This window comes from Calypte anna, chromosome 1 (assembly GCF_003957555.1).
Source record: "Calypte anna isolate BGI_N300 chromosome 1, bCalAnn1_v1.p, whole genome shotgun sequence".
NCBI lineage: Eukaryota > Metazoa > Chordata > Aves > Apodiformes > Trochilidae > Calypte > Calypte anna.
In genome coordinates this window covers 37,945,941-37,964,644 of record NC_044244.1, presented here as the reverse complement: position 1 = coordinate 37,964,644, position 18,704 = coordinate 37,945,941, and the positions used below count along the sequence as shown (strand labels likewise).

At 41.9% G+C, this 18,704-nt stretch overlaps 1 protein-coding gene across 4 annotated transcripts; it reads left to right on the top strand.

The window, feature by feature from the left end:
• Positions 1-548: 548 nt before the first annotated feature.
• Positions 549-17,770, top strand: CREBL2 (cAMP responsive element binding protein like 2). Of its 4 annotated transcripts, XR_003988555.1 has the most exons (5): positions 558-723; positions 11,449-11,643; positions 12,722-12,869; positions 16,224-16,339; positions 16,923-17,770. XR_003988555.1 is itself a non-coding variant. In XM_030465002.1 (4 exons), coding segments are annotated over exons 1-4 (360 nt in total). In that variant the 5' UTR covers positions 549-708; the 3' UTR covers positions 13,600-14,776. The 4 variants fall into 4 exon arrangements, 3 of the variants coding, with proteins under 3 accessions (XP_030320862.1, XP_030320841.1, XP_030320852.1); XM_030465002.1 differs by lacking the exons at positions 16,224-16,339; positions 16,923-17,770 and adding an exon at positions 13,598-14,776 and having other exon boundaries at positions 549-723; XM_030464981.1 differs by lacking the exon at positions 16,224-16,339 and having other exon boundaries at positions 555-723.
• Positions 17,771-18,704: the final 934 nt, after the last annotated feature.

The following is an 18,704-nucleotide window of genomic DNA, read 5'->3' as shown; positions in this document are numbered from 1 at the left end:
ACAGAAAAGTTAATTTTTTTAAATTTTATTTTATTTTTATGCTTAAGCTATTACACGGTTGCTCAGCTGGAATCCTAATAACTCATTATCCCCAAAGGCTGCAGGCAGGCATGCCGGCTAGCTCGGACATGGCGGAGAAAGGAGGCACTAGTGGTGGCCACATCCGTGACAGGAACGATTGGGTTCGAGATATTAGGGTTCGAGAGAGCTTGTGCGAGGGTCGGAAGCGACAGCCGCCCTCACGGAGGACGAGAAACAGGAGGGGAGCAGCAGCTGCCTGACCCCCAGGGGTGCTGAGGCGGCCGCTCGCTCCTCCTCGGGGGGTGAACGGGGAGGGGGCAGGCGGCGGGAGCCTTCTGGGAAACGTAGTTCTCCCGCCCAGCGGGGCGGGGACCAATCGCCGCGCAGCTCCGCGCCTCTCCTCAGCGAGGCCTGCTGGGAGTTGTAGTCCCTCCCCCTGCAGCGGGCCAGCGGAGGGGCCCAACAAGACTACGGTTCCCAGCGCGCACCGCTCAGCCGCCTCTTCCCCGCCCGCCCAACGCAGGGCGGGGGAGGCTGCTGTAAACAAACAGGGCGGCGGGTGATGGCGGCGGCACTGGGCCGCGCTGGGGGGCTGTGACCTCCGGTGGCCGCCGGAGCGGGGCGGGTGGCTCCGGTGCGCTGCCCCTAGAGAGGCTGCGGCGGTGGGGGCTGGGTTTGGCGGCACACATGGATGACAGTAAGGTAAGGGGCTGTGGGGCCTGTCCTGGGGGGCTGGGGCGGGGATGGAGGCGAGAGCAGCCGGTGAGGCGAGTGGGCTTGGCGGTGGCTTTGCTGGAGGGAGCCTGGGAATCCATCCCGCGCCTCATCCTGGCGGGTGCAAGCTCCAAGTGCGAAGTAAAGGCCCCAAACTTCACATCATGGTGAATTTATGGGAACTGCGAGTGATATGGATGCTGCTGCCAAAGGCTTTTGGAGTCATCTTGAAACCTTCCCCTGAAGGCCTCTGGTCGCTGCCGGCAGGAAGGAGCAGGGGTCCCCTGCTTGGACCCCTCTTTCTCTGCGGGCCAGGGAGCACAGGGCTTGGGTGTTGCCCCTGGCTTTTTTTTTCTTGAAGCCCTAGGCATGGGCTGAAGCATGGATGGTGCTGTGGATCATGTTTCTATAGAACCCCACATTGCTTAGATAGATACCGACTGTGGACAAATGGTAAGGGTCTAAGGGCATGAGCTTGAGTTGCAACCTTGTAACTGGTGCTGGTGCTTTGACCGTCATCTTAGGAGCATCCTGAAGGTACAGATCTTCTTTTAAGCATCGTGAAACATGCACGAGGAACACTTCCTCCATTTGCTTGCAGCAAGGTGCCCGAAACAGGCCCTGCCAGGACAGGTGTGAGGACTGGGAATATAACTCCTGTATCTGCTCAGTGCAGGTGTTTTGGTCCCAGTTGAGTTTGAGTGTATGAGCTCACTGGAGTGGTGGTGATGGTGTTTTCATAGGGGTTGTGCTGGAGATAGCTCATATCCCTAGGAGGCACCTAGGTGAAACCACACCTGAAGTAGGCTGCAATTCAGTCATCTTCTAACTCAATGAATTCTGACCTTGGCTCGAGTACTAAAACTGGTGATGTGGTAATCAAACCTGGTATCATACCTGCTTACACTTTTTTTTTTCTTCCTTCCACTTGAATTTTACTGAAAAGGATACTGACTGCACTGATCCACTTCAATTCCAAGTGAAAAAACCCACAACTTGATGTAATTTTGTGAATAATATATCTAAGAAACTTAGAACTTGAACAGTAATTTGTCAGTATAAAGGATCCATGGAATTTTCCACACTAACACGAGTTATTTGGTTGTATTGAGGCCTTGTTGGAAAGCATCAAAGGAGAATGGAGGGTAATGTGCATCAATGAAGTCAATACAGTGCATATAACTGTGAGAACTGCATGAAAATTTGTTATCAGGGCAGTAGTCTAGAACATCCAGAAAATTTAATTTGGGGGGCATATATAGCTCGTGAATACTAGCTGATTTTTTGTTTCTTTTAATATTAAGAACACTTAATTTCTTCTCTATCAGAAATCCTGATGATCTGCTTTTTTATGAAACATTTTTGGATGTGTTTACAAAATAAATTAAATCTTTTCATCCAGTCAGTTATACAAGTATTTGCTCTTTTTTTTTAAAAAGGTTGAGTAGAGGGGAAAAAAAAAAAGTTGAATATTTACTCTGCCTGTCTTCAGTCTAAAGTACAGTTTCTTAGTACGATGCTTTTATTTAAAACTTACCTTTGAGATATTTGCAAGGACAGTGGCATTGAAAAGAATCCTGCCCAGAACTGCCCAGTGTGGTTGTACCCTGGGAAAATCTTTATTATGTTAGCAAGTTTTTCATGAGATAATAATCTTGTGCATCATTAGATCCTCGTATCTTCTGCTGAAAATAGCTGATATGGGTAACTAAGCACCTGCTGCTTTGCTGCAGTTGTTCTGAAGGGCTGCAGTTCTTTTCAGAACAAGTTCACAAAGCTTCAGGTTGTCCTAAGGGTTTGGTAGCTCCATTCTAGAAATCCCATTTACCTTGGAAAGGCTTTTGCCCTTGCGTGCTGCTGTGTCAGGATGAGGCAAGCACTACTTGTACTCCCATTTACTTTATAGACAGTGTGGTCTTGCAGCTTGAGGCAGCGTGTCCATGAGATCTAAAATTCCTCTGAGTCACATTTTCCTTCTTACTGAGAGGACTGCCCTGTCTGATCACAGGGCATTATCTCTGAATTGAATGAGTGTGACTGAAAGGAATTTTCCTGTAAAAACTGAGATAAATTACACTAGTAGTGAAGTAACCGTTCTGTAGCTGCATCCATCAAGTTCAGCTTTTTCCTTCAGATGCATCAGATCTAGAAAACTTCTGTGCTCCAATGTTAAAGATTATTATTCACACAAAAACACCCCAACCAAACTCAAAATCTGACCTCCTCTTTCTCCTGAAGAGCTGCTCCAAAACTCAGACTGGTCTCACTTCTCCTTGCTGTGGTTTGAGCTGTTGGTTTTGTAAGGGAAAGAGTTTGGTGATGTAGCTGTTCCTTGGCAGCTGATCTCTATTAAAATAACACCTGCTTCTGGAGTATTAAGGAGAAATGTTGTCACTGTGATTTCAGCCTTTACAGGTGAAATGACTTGGCTAGTTTACAAGACTACAATACAAAATATAATTTTGTATTTAGTATATAAAATGGGAAGCAGGGGATTTCTACTAGGATGAAAAATATTTTTCACATTTGTGTTAGTTGATCAATAACTCTTCGTAACTGTTGAAAGACATTTCCACATATATAACTGCAATCTTTTGTATTCATTATAGAAGTTTTTGTTGGGTAGACTCTAGAAATTCTTATGTGAGTAACTTCTTGGTTTATGGGTAAAATGAGAAACAAAAAAAATCTTACCATTAGATCACTGTTATGCCAGTGAAATTGAAAACAAACAAACAGAAACCAAACCAGCAGCTTTTTTTAATTACAAATATTCTTACTCTCTAAGGAAAAGATAGCTTTAGTTTTCAAAATGTTTAGATTAAATGTGTTTTTTCTGAAAAAAATATACTTAACTGAGCCGAAACATAAATGAGTAGATTGAGTTTTAAGGAAAAGTGCATTCTGGGGGCAAATACTGCATTTTAATTTTAAATGGGATTTATTTAAATAAAAGTGTATAATGTTTCATTCTTAATCTCAGCAGCAGAAAGTGGTAACTGCTTAATTTTTTTAACAGGAATGAAAATTTAGTAAAGCACACCCATTAAAATGCTTTTTAATATGCCTTGCTAGTTCAAGGCACCTGATTGTATGTGTTGGACATATACAGAAATGTTAAATAGTCAGGCTTGGGAAGACCTGTCATAATCCAGTTCTGATGGCAATAAAACTGTCCACTCTTGAGGATTTTAGACAAGCAGACCTCAATCTCTTGCACTTGTTCTAATTCCAGGTTAGTTTCGTAACCGAACAGACTGTTTCATGGCTGTTGGCTTTCTTTTGCTTGTAAATGTGTCTTCTGACTAAAGAAACAAATTCCTTTATACCTGTAAAAGAAGCTGTGGCTGTTGAAAGCTGGGTCTCCAGCTCAAATCAGGCTGATCCCAGGACTTGGCAAGGACATTGGTCTTGAGGTCTGATGATTTCTAAGCTACTACGACCTTGCAATGTTTGAAGTGAAAGAAAAGCTTTCAAATCAAAGGTATGGTCAGAGTGTCATCAGGTGTTAACTGAGTTTGAGAAAGCAAACCCTCAGATAAACTGGGGCTTTTATGGGCTCAGATATGGGGCTTTTGTCTTCATGGATGGGGCATCTGTCCATGTCTTGCTTTGGCGTTCGTGCAGCCTTTCTATTTTGGGGGATCATTTGGTGTCAGGGCAGGGTAATGCTTGCAGGAAGAGGTTGTTCATGAGAAGTTGTGCTGCTTTTCCCATTGCCTGGCTTTGGAACATCAAATACCTGGTTGTGTGTGATCCCAAGGGGGATTTTGCTGTAAGTCATAATTAGGGGGGATGCAGACATCACTCGGAGGGAATGTGGGATCAAGTCAGATGTGAAATCTTGAGCTCAAAAAGAATGACTTGATGGGTCTTTCATTCCTGAGATGTCCTCTGGCATGGCTTTGCATGTGACCTTTGGTGTTGTGGGTGACTGGGATGACAAGGAGAGGGGTGATCTCCCAGGTGATCCTGGAATCAGCTCTGAGGAATGCTTTGAACACCACAGCAGGAGCACCACAGCAGGGACTAAGAGCCAGTATGGACAGCCAAGCACAGGATCTGTTTTCATAATGACCTCAGTTGTTAAGGAGGTGGGTTATTATGTTTTCAGCCTTAAGGGCTTATTCAGAGTATGCAGGTTTGCAAAGTGCCGGGGAAGTCTTCCATCCAGGATCGTGTCTGGACGTGAAGTGTTCCCAGTGCTGCTTGCTTGGAAATATAAAACCTAAATAACCATGGTTATAATTTGAGATGGGCAATTTTGCATCATCAAATGTTTTAACAAGTTGCTGCTCAGCATCTCTCAGATGATGTGTTTGCTTTCTCACATTTGCAGTGAGTAAGTGAAATGGATGAGCTTAAATCCTGTAGGACAGCTGTAACAGTTTTATTTCATGTTTGCTATGTTGCTTGGAGAATATATTGCAGTAGTGTTAGTTGACCATCCCTCTTGGCTGTTTCAATCTCTAACAAAGAGAGGTTTATAAAGAAGTGCCTGGGTTCTGTTAGCAGTTCTGAGAGAGCATATATGGTGGACATTCTTCCATGTATGAGGCTGTAAGCTCTTCCTGGGAGAAAGAGGAGGACTCTCAAGTATTGAGGCATAAGGTGGAACCCAGGTGATTGCTGCAGAGTCTAGATAGTGATTCATACCCTGAACCCTAATGCTTATCCATCTTGACTTATGCGTAACAGTTTATGCAAACCTGATACTTATTCCTACCTTATGCTTTTTAAAAAACAGGTATTTCAACAAAGAGTCTTCTTCACACACCTGTGCTAAAGATTACATTATTTATACACCCAGAATGATTAGACTTTGAGGGTTAATTTCTATTGACATATCTGCTATAGACTTAGAAAGTGCTTGCTCACTACATAGTACCTCACAGGTTTTGATGATTATTAGATGCATTTTGTCTGCCAGTGAAAGATAACTAAATAATCTGTGTTGAAACTATAAAACATCATGCGATGCAGGGATAACCAGCAAACTTTCTATCTGGGTTTTATGCTGCTACTGTGAATGATACTCCATTACTTAACAGATCAGGTAACTTCATCTTTATTAGATGCAGCTAACTTAATTTGGTTACTGTTCAGACAAAATGTGTGCAAGTGTGAATAGATTCCTCTCCTCTCTAATTTAATGGTTGCATGCTTAAGTTTGTTTTATTTCCTGCTAATAATTTTTGTAATTTTATACAAATTCAGTAGATGATCATCAGCTCCATGCTAAGTTAGATTCTGCAGTCCTGTACCTTCAGTCATGAACACAAACAAGAGTCTGCTTAATATGATTTCCTGAACTAGATCTCGAACACTGGCAGTTAAGAGCTGTTTTTTAATCTGTGAAGGAACTGAGTGAGAGTTCCTGGAAGAATCTGAACTGGTCAATGTGATCAGCAATGCTAAACAGTGCTTCAGTTAGCATTGTTTTAATTTGCCAAACTGTCCCAAAGCTGCAGCTGTCACAGTGAGGCCAGCTTAATCTTAGTTCTCTGAGTGGATCAGTTCTTCAGGGATATGAATGCTGGTAGCCATATTATGTATAAATACCTTTTTAAAGGAGAACCTCTTCATCATGCAGTCTGGCAGTGCTTCTGTAGAGATGTGCTGAATCCATTTTTGGGGGAAGGGATGGTGGTGGAAATAAAAAATCCAGATATCTGAGGACTTTTTGTATGTCAGGGCTAGTGACATATAGCTATTTGTCACTATGGAAGCTATTTCCAGTTCCAGGTCAGATAATTTGGTACATGAATACTGATGCCAGGCAAGAATGTTGTTATCATCTAGATGCTGTATTAAAAAGGGAGGGAGATAAGTTTTTGTATTTTCTGAGTGAACTGAAATAGGAGCTTGGTCGTATTTCTGATAAATGTATGTCACATTAATATTTCTATGACAAATTTTATGATTAATGTTGTTTAGGCTCTTGATTGCATACGACTTCCTAAGAAACCCCAGATTCCTACTACTGAATACTAACAGAAACCATCCCTTTATGAACTCCAGAGGAATACAAAGGCAATAAAAAATGTTTGCTTGCTTGTTTTTTCTTGGTCAGTTGCCATGTTCAACATCAACTAGCACTTGTGCTTTGTCTTCTTTCTGTCACATCAGCATAGCAACTGAGTAGGCAAACATGACTAGAAGTCAGGGAGATATGGTAATGTGGGATAGTAGCAAATGATTTATCAGGGGCTTTTTTTTTTTTTTCCCAGCTGGGCTGCTCAAGGCTACAGCAGGAGGTTCTAAATATTGTTGAGGAAAAGCTGCTAAGGATGCAGAATTTGATTAAAACATTCGTTAAACTAGTGTAGTGCAAGGTGATGGCTTGTTATAGATGCAGTGTAGTTCAAGAGCCACAAAGACAGCAGAAGTCTTGTAGGATGGTGTGAAGGCAGATTATTAAGGTACTGCTGCTTAAAACCAGAGTAAAAGGGAAAGAGGCTTTTCATAGCCTTTTTTTTTCCGTAGTCCTAGTGATTGGAGCACTAGCAAGCAATGACCCAAGAGTTAAAAGCCTTTTTCATTCCATAAGAGCTTGTGTGTAGGGCTGCTGCAGTGGTGAAAGATCTTGGGGGAAAGAGAGAGAGAGAGGGAGAGCTATTAGTACACCTATCTGTAGAAAGCTCTCTGGAGTGACTGAAAGGAAAGCAGTTCATTGATAATGGTGGATCCAGAATGCCTGTGCAGTGTGCAGAGCAGTCTACACCAGTGTCTGATTTCCTTGCAGACTGTGAAGTGCCTTTAACTGTTTTATGTCCACATCTCTAGGTCAGTCCATAGAAATGTGCCTTTAAACTCAAGAGCTTATGTGAGCTCACTTGATACCTTATTGGCATAATGTTCCGCTCTCCCTTGCCCCTTTTAAATGTTTTCTGTGTTGATGTGTCCCCTCCCTTGAAGAAAAAGGTCAGCTATGTATAAACATGCACAAGATGCTTTAAAATAACAGGTCCTTAAAAAAGAAATCATTTTACGAGATTGTGGCACTGGATGGATTTAACTGCTGTGAAGCTGTGCTGCTTGCAAGTGCTTTTCAAAGCTTGTTGCTACCCAAGATGCTGGCTGTGGAAAGGCTGGGTGGTATTTTCAAGCAGTTCTAACTAGCTCCTTGTGAGAAACAGTGTGGTGGCAACTTTCCTGGTGTTCCTGGTGGAAGGACACGGCCGTGATGTGCACAGGATGAAGACCCCAGTTACTGTTTTGTTCATACATCAATTTGTGACGTGCTGGGACTCCAACCTCAAGTGCCAACTTACTCTTCTAGAGGGTCATAGCTCAAAGATTGGCAAAGGTTGTTCTTTCTTTAAGAGAGCTGGAGTGTATGTCTCTACAAGACCTTATCTAGCTCTTGAATTCAAAGATTTACTTTGAACTACCTTGCGCTGACACAGAAAAGCCACGGGTGCTCCAAGTCTTTGAGAACTAAAGTACCTTGGCTGTAGTGTCTAATGTAATACCCAGAAATCCTTCAAGTGCAGGTAATAATAGATAGCAAATTATGTCTGCCTACTGCCTTTCCTGGGAAGACTGTGCATTTCTATCTCCTTCTGAATTAGGAGTATAAATCACACCATGTGTAAAATCGAGTGTGGTTCCATGAGAGGACAGAGCCGGTTGTGTCATGCCCAGAAGGGGACAGTCACTTTCCTTTCTTTGGACCTTATTTCCCCCTTGGCTGTGGCTGGTTAGGTTTATAGTATTTCAGAGAATATAGTATCTGAACTACAAGGTCTTAAAGAGAGCGCCTTGGTGGACTGACTGAATTATTCAAACTGTATTCAGCAGTTCAAATGTAAAAGAGATTTATCTTTTTTTCCTTTGCTTTTCTGAATTGTGTTATTTTTGTTTCATCATTGCTGGATATCCATTAAGTGCTTTCTGTCCCTTCATTTGCTTATGGTAGGCAGCTACTTCTGAATAAATTAGGAGAGGCAATATAAAGAGGGTGGGATTATGTTGGCATGTGATTGTTGACTCACTTTGCAAAGAAAGAATAGGCTCAATTGTATAATCCTTTTTTCCCTTCAATCTAAGCACATTGATTCACTGTGTTCTTGTTTTTATTGCAGCCTGTTAAGTTTGTTGAACAAGTGACTTCTTTGAATGTCAAAGCTTACTTACTTTGTAGCATCACACAGTAAAACCTGCCCTTTTTATCATAAAAATTCTGATATTTTCAACACTGACTCTCAAAAAAATTACTTTATATGCAGTATGGTAAAGCACTAAGCCAGGAGTGAAATTCTTGTACATAGGTGTGTGTGTGTTAGGTGTGTTTCTCCACACCCCCTCCATTCAAACAGTGTGGTCAGAATGCAAATAAAGAGAAATCTTCACTTCAGATGGGAGGTGGGGTGTGTCTAATGCTGATGTAATGCTTACAGGGTGATACCACCTGATGGCCAGTGTGCTGAGTTTCAGACCATATTTAAGACTTTTATGTGCCATGCCCACATGTTAAGAGTAAGTTATTTGGGTGGGGAAGCATAAAATAAACATGGAGGAAACTATTCCTATTTTTTTTTTTAAATTTTTAGCAAGAGAACCTTCAGACCTGTAAAAAGGAGTCACAAAGAAGAGGGTAAATGACTGCAAAATCTGCACTCCAAAGGACAAGAAATTAAGGGGTTCAGTTTCTGCAAGGAAGATATAAATTAAGCAGTGGGACAATTGAATGTTGGGTAGGTTGCATGGGGAGGTGTGAGGAGACAGTTGTCAGGGTTGCCTTAGGGTATTTTGAAGGCCAGAATGTTTAGGGTCAACATGCTGGAGGCAAGAGAGGCCATCCAGAGGGACCTAGAAAGGCTTGAGAGGTAGGTCTGTGCAAACTGCATAAAGCTGCACAAGTGCAAGGCTGTGCAAATGGGTCAGGGCAATCCCAAGCACAATTACAGGTTGGGTAGAAAATGGATTGAGAACAGCTCTGAGGAGAAAGAATGACCTGGATGTGTTGGTTGATGAGAAGCTCTGTGTGAGCCAGCAATGTGCACTTACAGCCCAGAGAGCCAGCTGTATCCTGGGCTGCAACAAAAGAAGCACGGCCAGCAGGTTGAGGGAGGTGATTCTCTCCCTCTATTCTGCTTTTGTGAGGAAATACTTTGTCCAGTTCTGGAGCCTCCAGCACAAGAAGGACATGGAGCTGTTGGAGTGAGTACTTATGAGGGTCACAGATAATCAGAGGGTTGAAGTAGCTCTCCTGTGAAGACAGGCTGAGAGAGCTGGGGTTATTCAGCGTGGAAAAGAGAAGGCTTTGAGGAGACCTTATGGCAGCCTTCCATACCTGAAGAGTGTCCACAGGAACTCTGGAGAGGGACATTCTACAAGGGTGTATAGTGATAGGATGGGGAGTAATCGTTTCAGGCTGGAAGAGGGTAGATTTAGGTTAGATATTAGGAAGAAATTATTTGCGTGAGGGTAGTGAGAAGCTGGAATGGGTTGCCCAGAGAGGAGTTGTGGATGCCCTCTCCTTGGAAGTGTTCAAGGCCAGGTGGGATGGGGCTCTGAGCAACCTGGTCTAGTGGGAGGTGTTCGTACCCATGGCAAGGAGGTTGGAACTAGATGATCTTTAAGGTCCTTTCCAACCCAAACCATTCTATGATTCTATGAAGAGAGGCAGCAGACGTAGGACTTTGTAACTGAGTTCCCTGTTGAGTAAAAATCTTCAAAAGATTACTTTGAAAGAAATTGGATCTGAGAAAGCTCAGATGGCTTAGTCAATAATTTCTCTTTAGAGTAGACTGAAACTGTGGTCATTTCATTGCAGCAAAACTAAGCTTTTTGTTATATTGGTGTAAAGAATTTTGTTTTCTTCCAAATTAAAATGTGAAACTCCATAATGTACTGTTTCTAGAATTGGCTTGGGTTGTTGGTAATATTAAAACAGTTTAATTACAAGGTGACTCTCATCTCTGTCTCCTCTGTGTCCCAGATATCCTCCTAGATATCTGATGTAGTGTCAGGTTTCACAGACCCCAGTACAAGAGAGAAACGGAGCCACCTGCAAAAGGCCACTAAGATGATGAAGGAACTGTAGAATCATTCCCATGAAGAAAGGCTGGGAAACCTGGGACTGTCCAGCCTGGAGAAGGCTCAGGGTATCTCATCAGTATGTGAAAGTATCTGAAGGGGACTGCGTAAGGAAGATGGGACACAAGCTCTCTTAGGTGATACCCAGTGCCAGGACTAGAGGCAGTGGGTACAAACTGGAACACAGGAGAATCTGTCTGAATATCAGGAAGTGCTTTTTTTTATTTTACTGTGAGGGTGACTGAGCACTGGCAGGGACTGCCAGAGGATTTGTGGAGTCTCCTTTCTTGGAGACATTCAAAAACCATCTGGACACAGTCCTGAGCAGCCAGCTCTAGGTGGCCTTGCTTGAGTTGGGGAGTTGGACCAGACCATCCCCAGAAGTCCCTACCAACCTCAACCCGTCTGTGGAGCTCCTTCAGGTCAGATTAGCAGCATTTACAATAGGATCACTTAAGCACTGACTTCACTATGAAGTCATATCCTTTCCTTTTGTTTTTGATGCTGTCACTGAAAACATCACACACCAGCCCCCTTATTTCCTCTGTTGCTCCAGAATCAGTGAAATTATATGCAAGATTTTCTACTCGAGACGTGTGGTTGGCACAGTGACATGGCTACAGCATTACATTTTTAGAATAGAATCTTATCTGTACTCTTCCTTTCCAGGTTGGAGGCAAGGTAAAGAAACCAGGCAAGCGAGGCCGTAAACCAGCCAAAATAGATTTGAAGGCCAAACTCGAAAGAAGTCGTCAGAGTGCAAGAGAGTGCAGAGCCAGGAAGAAGCTGAGATACCAGTACCTGGAAGAGTTGGTTTCAAGCAGAGAGAGAGCTATCTGTGCTCTCAGAGAAGAGCTTGAAATGGTAAGAAACTGTCATTTAACCTAAATTTGTTATTTGGGACCTGTCCCCATGGGTGTTTTTTTCTCCAAATCACTGTGACTGAGAGAGGGATTTGGCTAGCCATAAGGTATCAAAACATTGGTAACAGATGCATTCAGCTGTTTGCCTACTTTGTATGTTGAATATGAACCCCATGTCAAGTTATCTGCTGGTTTTGAACTAAAAACAAGCAAAGAGTGCCCCATTGCATATGAATCTGTTGTCTTTGAAATGTTTGTTTTGAAGAACCTCTGGTAGAGCTAGAATGAGATAGAAGGTGGAAAGAGATGTCTAAAAATATCAAGGGAAACCTTTGTTTCTGTGGGGAGGTTGATTCTTGAAGCATTCTCTCTGTGCAGATGGTCACACTGCTGTCCTGTGTTCCAGCACATACAAGGTTGCTTTCTTAGCCAAATAAATTGTATTAATTGAAGAGAATGTTTCATCTGGCAATAGAGACTCAGCTCCTTGTTGGTATTGAGTTGCCACTGAAATTTGATTTGGATATTTCCTTGACCTCCCATTAGCTTTGTTTGAATAGGCAGGGCTAATGGCCACAGATGAATAGGGTCAGGACTGGGTGGAGAGTCAGCCAACTGGTGTGCTTCAGAGTTTGCCAATGAAGAATTTAAGATGAACTGGAAGCAAGGCACATGTGCTGTTACTGTGGCTTGCACAATCAGAAAGGACCTCTTAATAGTCAATCAGGCCCAGAGTCATGTGAAATATTTGTTTTTAATAGGCCATGAACTGGAACGGTATTCTGGCATGCCAGCAGTGAGAAAATGCACAAAGTGTTCCATGTTGTTTAATAATTACAGTATTGTCTAGTGCTGCCACTGAGTAGAGGTTTATTGACTGAAACAGGATTTGTTGAGGCCAGGTATGCAACCATGGACACGTGCTTTGCTCATTAGTACTCTGCAGTTTTCTAAGAGGCTTCAGCCCAGTAAATTCAAACCTTAAATGAATATACAGTAAGGTAAATATTACAGTTCTGTTTTGTCTGCTAATGTGATCCTGGCAGTTTGTTAGTGCCTAATGTGTTTGCATATTTCAGTACAAGCAGTGGTGCATGGCCATGGACCAAGGGAAAATCCCCTCTGAAATAAAAGCCCTGCTAACTGGAGAGGAGCAAGGCAAAGCACAGCAGAACTCAACCAGACTTGCCAAGGCTGTGAAGACAGAAGCAAACAGCAGCAGTCCCTGTGAGTATCCAGTGTATGATTAATTCCTATTTTGTTACATCTTTTGTGGCGTAGGAGGATGGCTGTGGTGTAGGAAGAAACATAAGGATGTGTTTTGGGGCACAAATAGTGAATTGAAGGAAAGAGTTTAGTGGGTGGTACAAAGACTCTATGTAATGTTTACATGGTCAACACAGAAATTACCACGAGGTAGGAAGCTGGGCAGCTATTTTAAAAGAAGACTCAATCTTTGTGTTTCACCAAGCCCTGTGGAGAATTGTGAAGACCTGGCACTTTTAGAGCATATTCTGCCTTCCTAATGCAAGGTAAATGGAGCACACAAAACATAACAATTTTTAAAACTCCATCAGGAAAACAGTGTTCTAGCTGCAGCCACTCAAAAGTGAGAAATGCTGGACTTGGCACTTCCTGCAGAGTCTTCCTTCTGCCTCATTTGTGCTTGTCCAGAGAATGAAATAAGGTTCTTCTGTGGACTGAAAGGTGAAAAGATCATGTGGTATCAAGTTACATTTCTAACACATACGTGCAGAGGAACAGCATTCAGGTTTATCATGGGCAATTCTGTATCTCCCATCTTCTAATTTGGAAATATCTCATGCTATAGGTTAAATTACATGTTACTGTAAGTTAAAAAAAAAATATTAATTCTTAGCTTTATATTTTAAGAAACAAGGTGAAGACCACACATGTAACTGTAACAATCTTCCCTCACGGTGCATCATTCACAGGAGGCCAATGCAGAACCTTCCACACTGCAGCAGAGATAGCTTGGTAGCTAGCAGAAGAATGCTGCTGTCAGAGAAGCGGATGCATCCCTGGGTGCACGGGGAAGGATCCCAGTCTGCAGTCTTCTCTTTGCTCTTTCCCACATGAAACTCTTTGATTGTGGTGTTCCTAAGCCTGTATGGAGTGGGATTTTGGGGTAATAGGTGTTTGTGTAAGCAGAACCTTGTTCTTCCTTCCTCTACACCACCCTCCCCAAATACAGCTATAGCAGCTTTTGGGCATCCCCAGTGAGAGAAGGGAGCTGCTTTTGGGTCAGAGCTCAGAATTAGCCTGGCCTTGTGGTCAGTTATGTGGTTGGTAACCATTGTGAGAGTTTGAGGGGTTCAGTAAAATAAAAGAGGAAGATCTTGTAACAGCTTTGCTAAAGCCAAATGGAGTACCCTAGGTTGTGGAGAAGCAACTGGATCAAAAGCTTTCAGTGAAAAGGTTTATAGAATGTAATTTGTAACCTAGAAGATGTTGCTTTCAGCACCCTTTTTTAGCGCAGCATGTCTTTTATGTTACTGGGACTCTTGTAAAGAGAGGTACTAGATATATTCCCTGCTTCTCCCATACTTCTATTGCAGGATGTATTTCCCACCCCCATGCTCCCAGTGAGATAGTCAGAGCATGGCTTTCCACCCTGTTTCTGGCAGTGGAACGACTGCCATCTCCTCCCAGCCCTTGTGCCCCGCTACCTTCCTCTGTTTACCAACACCTTGAGACCCAATACCTTTCTAGCCTGCAACTTAACATGAATTCTGCTCTGCTATCCTGGTTTCCCAGCCAAAGATAATGCCAAGAAATGTAGCAAGGAAAACAGGCTGCATTAGTTTGGCTTTGTGACAAGAGAGATGATGGCAAAAGTCTTGCAGCCTGATTTACTCATCCCAGATATTGACAGATTCCCTGCCACTTTCCTTAGGCCTCTCTTTCTCCCATGTATGCTTGTGGCATTTATATGATGTAATGTGGAGAGTGGAACTCCTTGGATTTTCAGTGGGGGTTTTGCCTGCTTATTCTCTGTTTTGTTTGTGACAATGTTTTTCTTTGTATTTTACGAAATGCATGGAATGTTTTTTAATCATACGTTTTCTTTTTTGTTTCATAGAATAAATATTACAGTGAATTACTTTGCTAGACTGAGTGTTGCCTTCTTTTATTTTTTGAATTATTTGAGCCTGTTTAACATTATCCCAGTTCAGGATTAGTTGAAAATAATAAAGTGACATATTTCAGTGTACAGCACTGTTGTTTTCAGAATTCCATTCTGAGCACTCATATATTAATCCTTAAGCCATGGGTTTACTCAAGACCCTCCACACATGTACTTCATTAGCAATTGCTAGGAATGTTGCATAGACATGGAAAACTGTTATGAAAGGTTCAGTAACACTGAAGCTGACATGAAAAAGATCTGAGGGCTGCCTCCACCCTCTATTTAAGCTCTGAGCTTCACTTTGTCCTGAAAGACAGCGACAAAGCCAGACCCTAGGTTTTGGTATTTTTGTATGTATTGAATGCTTGTCTGTCCTTTTTCTGGATTGTCTGGAAAAAAAAAATTAGGCCAGATGTCCAGAGTTATATTCTGTGAACCCAGCAGTTGGATTTTAACATGAACATGCCAGAAGCATGATATGTTATTTTTCTGTTAGAGCTAGACTCACACAGTCTAGCTTCCAATGTAAATGATGTATTGTAATTAAACATCTTTCAAAGGTTATGTGTATACTTGAATCAGGGATGTAGAAAACACACAGAGGAGTTAAGGTATGTGTGACCAGAGCATTTCCCCTCTGCTCTAGATAACATGACAAACTCATCTCAAAAACTCACTAGAAATAGCCCACTGATTCTCTTTCCTTGTTCCACTTTCTGTGATACCACACAAGAAACTTCTCAGGAGTTAGGTTTTCTTTTATGGATGAAATTGGGAGTTGGTCTTTCTCACTGTGATGAGCAACAATTTTCATCTGTTCCTCATCACAGTGGCTGCTTCCTGTCTCAGGCAGCAGTTGGCATGATAGGATTGTGTTTGGCAACAGCTCTGTGGCATGAAGAGTGACATCTGTGTCCTACCAGCTCTTCTGTGCTTCATGCAGATGGGACAAGAGGCATGGTACAGCCTCCATCATCATCCTAAACTGTTTCCAAGTTTGTCCTGCAAGCCAGAATAAGTATGCTGCAGAATTACAGACACCAACCTGCTCTGGATGCCATAGTTCATTATGAACTGTAGGATTCCCAGCGACAATCATTAATTAGATAGTTCTGTGGCTTCCATAACATGGCAGATCGTGCTATGTTGCAAGTATTCTGGCTTCAGATGGATCTCTGGGAGTCCTTTATTTTGAAGTTTGAAGTTTAGCAGTTCCCCCTAAAAACCAACAGATACTTTTGTGGTTCATGCTCATTTGATACTCCTAGTGCTTACAATTTCCACCTATGTTGAGGTGGCTCCTAGAAGTGGTACAACCTGGTCCTCTGACTAGGATTCTCACAAAGTACCCAAAATCACAGAGGATGGTTTAGCCTTAACCTCTCTTTGTGCAGTGTATGGGTACAGCCTTCCACCCATTTCTCCTGCAGTGAATGTGTGCAGCTGGCTCTTTCTCACAAACATTGAAGAAAGGAAATAATCCTGGAAATGCTTCATTTTCCCACTTGCCATGGAAATCTAATGGTCAGCTAGAACCCAGCCAAAGGTGGGTATCTCCAAAGCTATCCAGTGTCTTCAAAAAGATGCCATGTGTACTAATTGATATTTAAAGCAACACTAGACCTCTGTTACAGTAAGGTGAAATAAGGCTGAGCTCAGTTGATGCTGATGGAGTGAGCACTGTACAGTCACACTTATCCTTTTGGAAAATGTATCCCAAAGGTTTACCAGACAAGTGGAAACTTTTCTTAAGAAAAACTTGCAATAAGTGTTGTCTTTTTATATGCTGTATATATGCTGTGTGCATAGAATCCTGAAACAGAGTGTGTGCTTTTAACCAACTTGTCACTTGAGAACATTTTACTAGAATTAATAGATAAATAAAATCACTGTCTGCTTTCATAATCTGATAATAGTGTTTGTCAAAGAATCTGTATTCTATTACATGCTTTTCAAAAGACTTATAATTTAGAGGTAATTGGGTTTTTTTATGTATTTGATATATTTCAGAAAGCTTTTTCATTTCTTGACAGCTGAAACCATGACGACTTTAGGAGAGTGCCTGTGTCTGACTTGTTTTTCTTTTTTTCCCCCTTTTTTCCCTTTTTTTTTTCCCTTCTACATGTTAGGGTGAAGATTACTCTGCATCAATAATGAATCTAGTTCTTTATGGCATCCCATGAAGAGATGGAGATTTGGCATCATAGCTCCATTTGCTACTTTCCAAGGAATTATACAGAGCACTGGGAAAGGCTGCCCAAAGAGGCTGAGAAGTGTCCTTCTCTAGAGATACTAAAACCTTGCTTGGACACAATCCTCTGCAACCTCCTCTAGGTGAATCTGCTTTAGTGGGAGGGAGTTGGACTAGATGATCCCTTCCAACTCCTACCATTCCATGATTCTATGATCACTCTAATTAGCTGTAAAATTAATGTTCATGTAAGGACCAAATGGTTGAGATATAGTCTAAAAATGTAGGGAAGTCTGAGGAGAAGCTGAAATAAGAACACTGGTTGTAGTTATGCTTAAGAGTTACAGCATGAGTGACAGGATCAGCTGATGTGAAAATCCCTGTTGTAGGTAAGCAAGGAGAATCATAATGAGTTTCCTGCTGTTATTGCCACTGATCATTAATTTCTCTTAAGTTATGTCAGTAACTGAATTTCTTGTAAAACCTTGTTGTGGATTTGTGTGAGAAAACAGAAGCTTCTAATTGAGAATAAAATCTGAGGTATCCCATACTGAATGAGTACATCAGTGGGCTAAAGTTCAGCTGATGCTGATGTTTATGGAATGTATGGGTTTATAGATACAGAAGGAGAATTTGTAGTGTTAGTTATAGCCATTGCCTTAAGCAATTTCTGCAGATTGTTGCCTGATATTTATACCATTATTTTTATTTTCTTTAAATTTAAACTAGAAAATGCTGTAATTGTTCAGCTAGTGATTTTCAGCAATGTCATTAAAAATATTTTAAAAACCTAAGCAACTGACTTTCAGTTTCTTTTTTTCCTCCATAAAAATCACTTGAGTGGTGGAAGTTTTGTTTCCAAAACTATCGCAAAATTAGCCCTGGTTTTTTGTGTGTTTTCCTGTAACTCAGAGCTGGCTTTAATCAGCACTAGTAATATGAACTGCTGCTTCAAGCAATTGTTGTGTATGGTCTCTATGTATTAGGGTGAGTAATAGTAACATTTGTGACTGTGCTGCAGCTGATGGGTATTCTGATGATGAAAGAAATCAGAGGGAAAGACAAGTGAATTATAAAAATCTGTGTTTCCATGAGACAGTGTTTGATGTGAGTAGAAATAGCTTGCTATGAATGGTGACTTTTTCCATACTTGCTTTCTCATGGCAACTTTCAAAATACATTTTGATCAAGTTAAACAGTGCTGGCGACAGCAATGCTGCATATTCCTGTGGTAGAGCATACCAGCAGTGTCCTCCAACTTCACCATCTCCTTATGTGGCATGCTCCAAATGCCTGCTGATGTAACAACAATTCTTTCCTACTCCCTATCAAACATAGATCCTGTCGTGTTGCTAGGTCAGTGTTTTCTGTTTTGCATTTCTGGGCTTTTTGTTTCCTCTCCCCTAAGAAGTACTTTTAAATCTCCCACTTTTTGGTATGCATTTTTTTTTTCTCTCCAGTCTTCTGTGAATCTCCTTCCCTATGTGGTCAGGCAGCTGTTTTCAAAAGCCATCAGTGGTTCCTTTTCCAGAGGACTACATAAAAACATGAGTAAGCCTACTGTTTCTCTTCTTGTCTGCACACAGGGTGTATACCACACCCACAAACTCCCACTGAGCACCCCTGCTGCATTTTAAGCTCTCAGTAGCAGCAGAGTAAAAAAACCCCTTCTGCATTGCAAGCTCTTAGTAATATCATCATGCTTCATAGCTCAGGACCA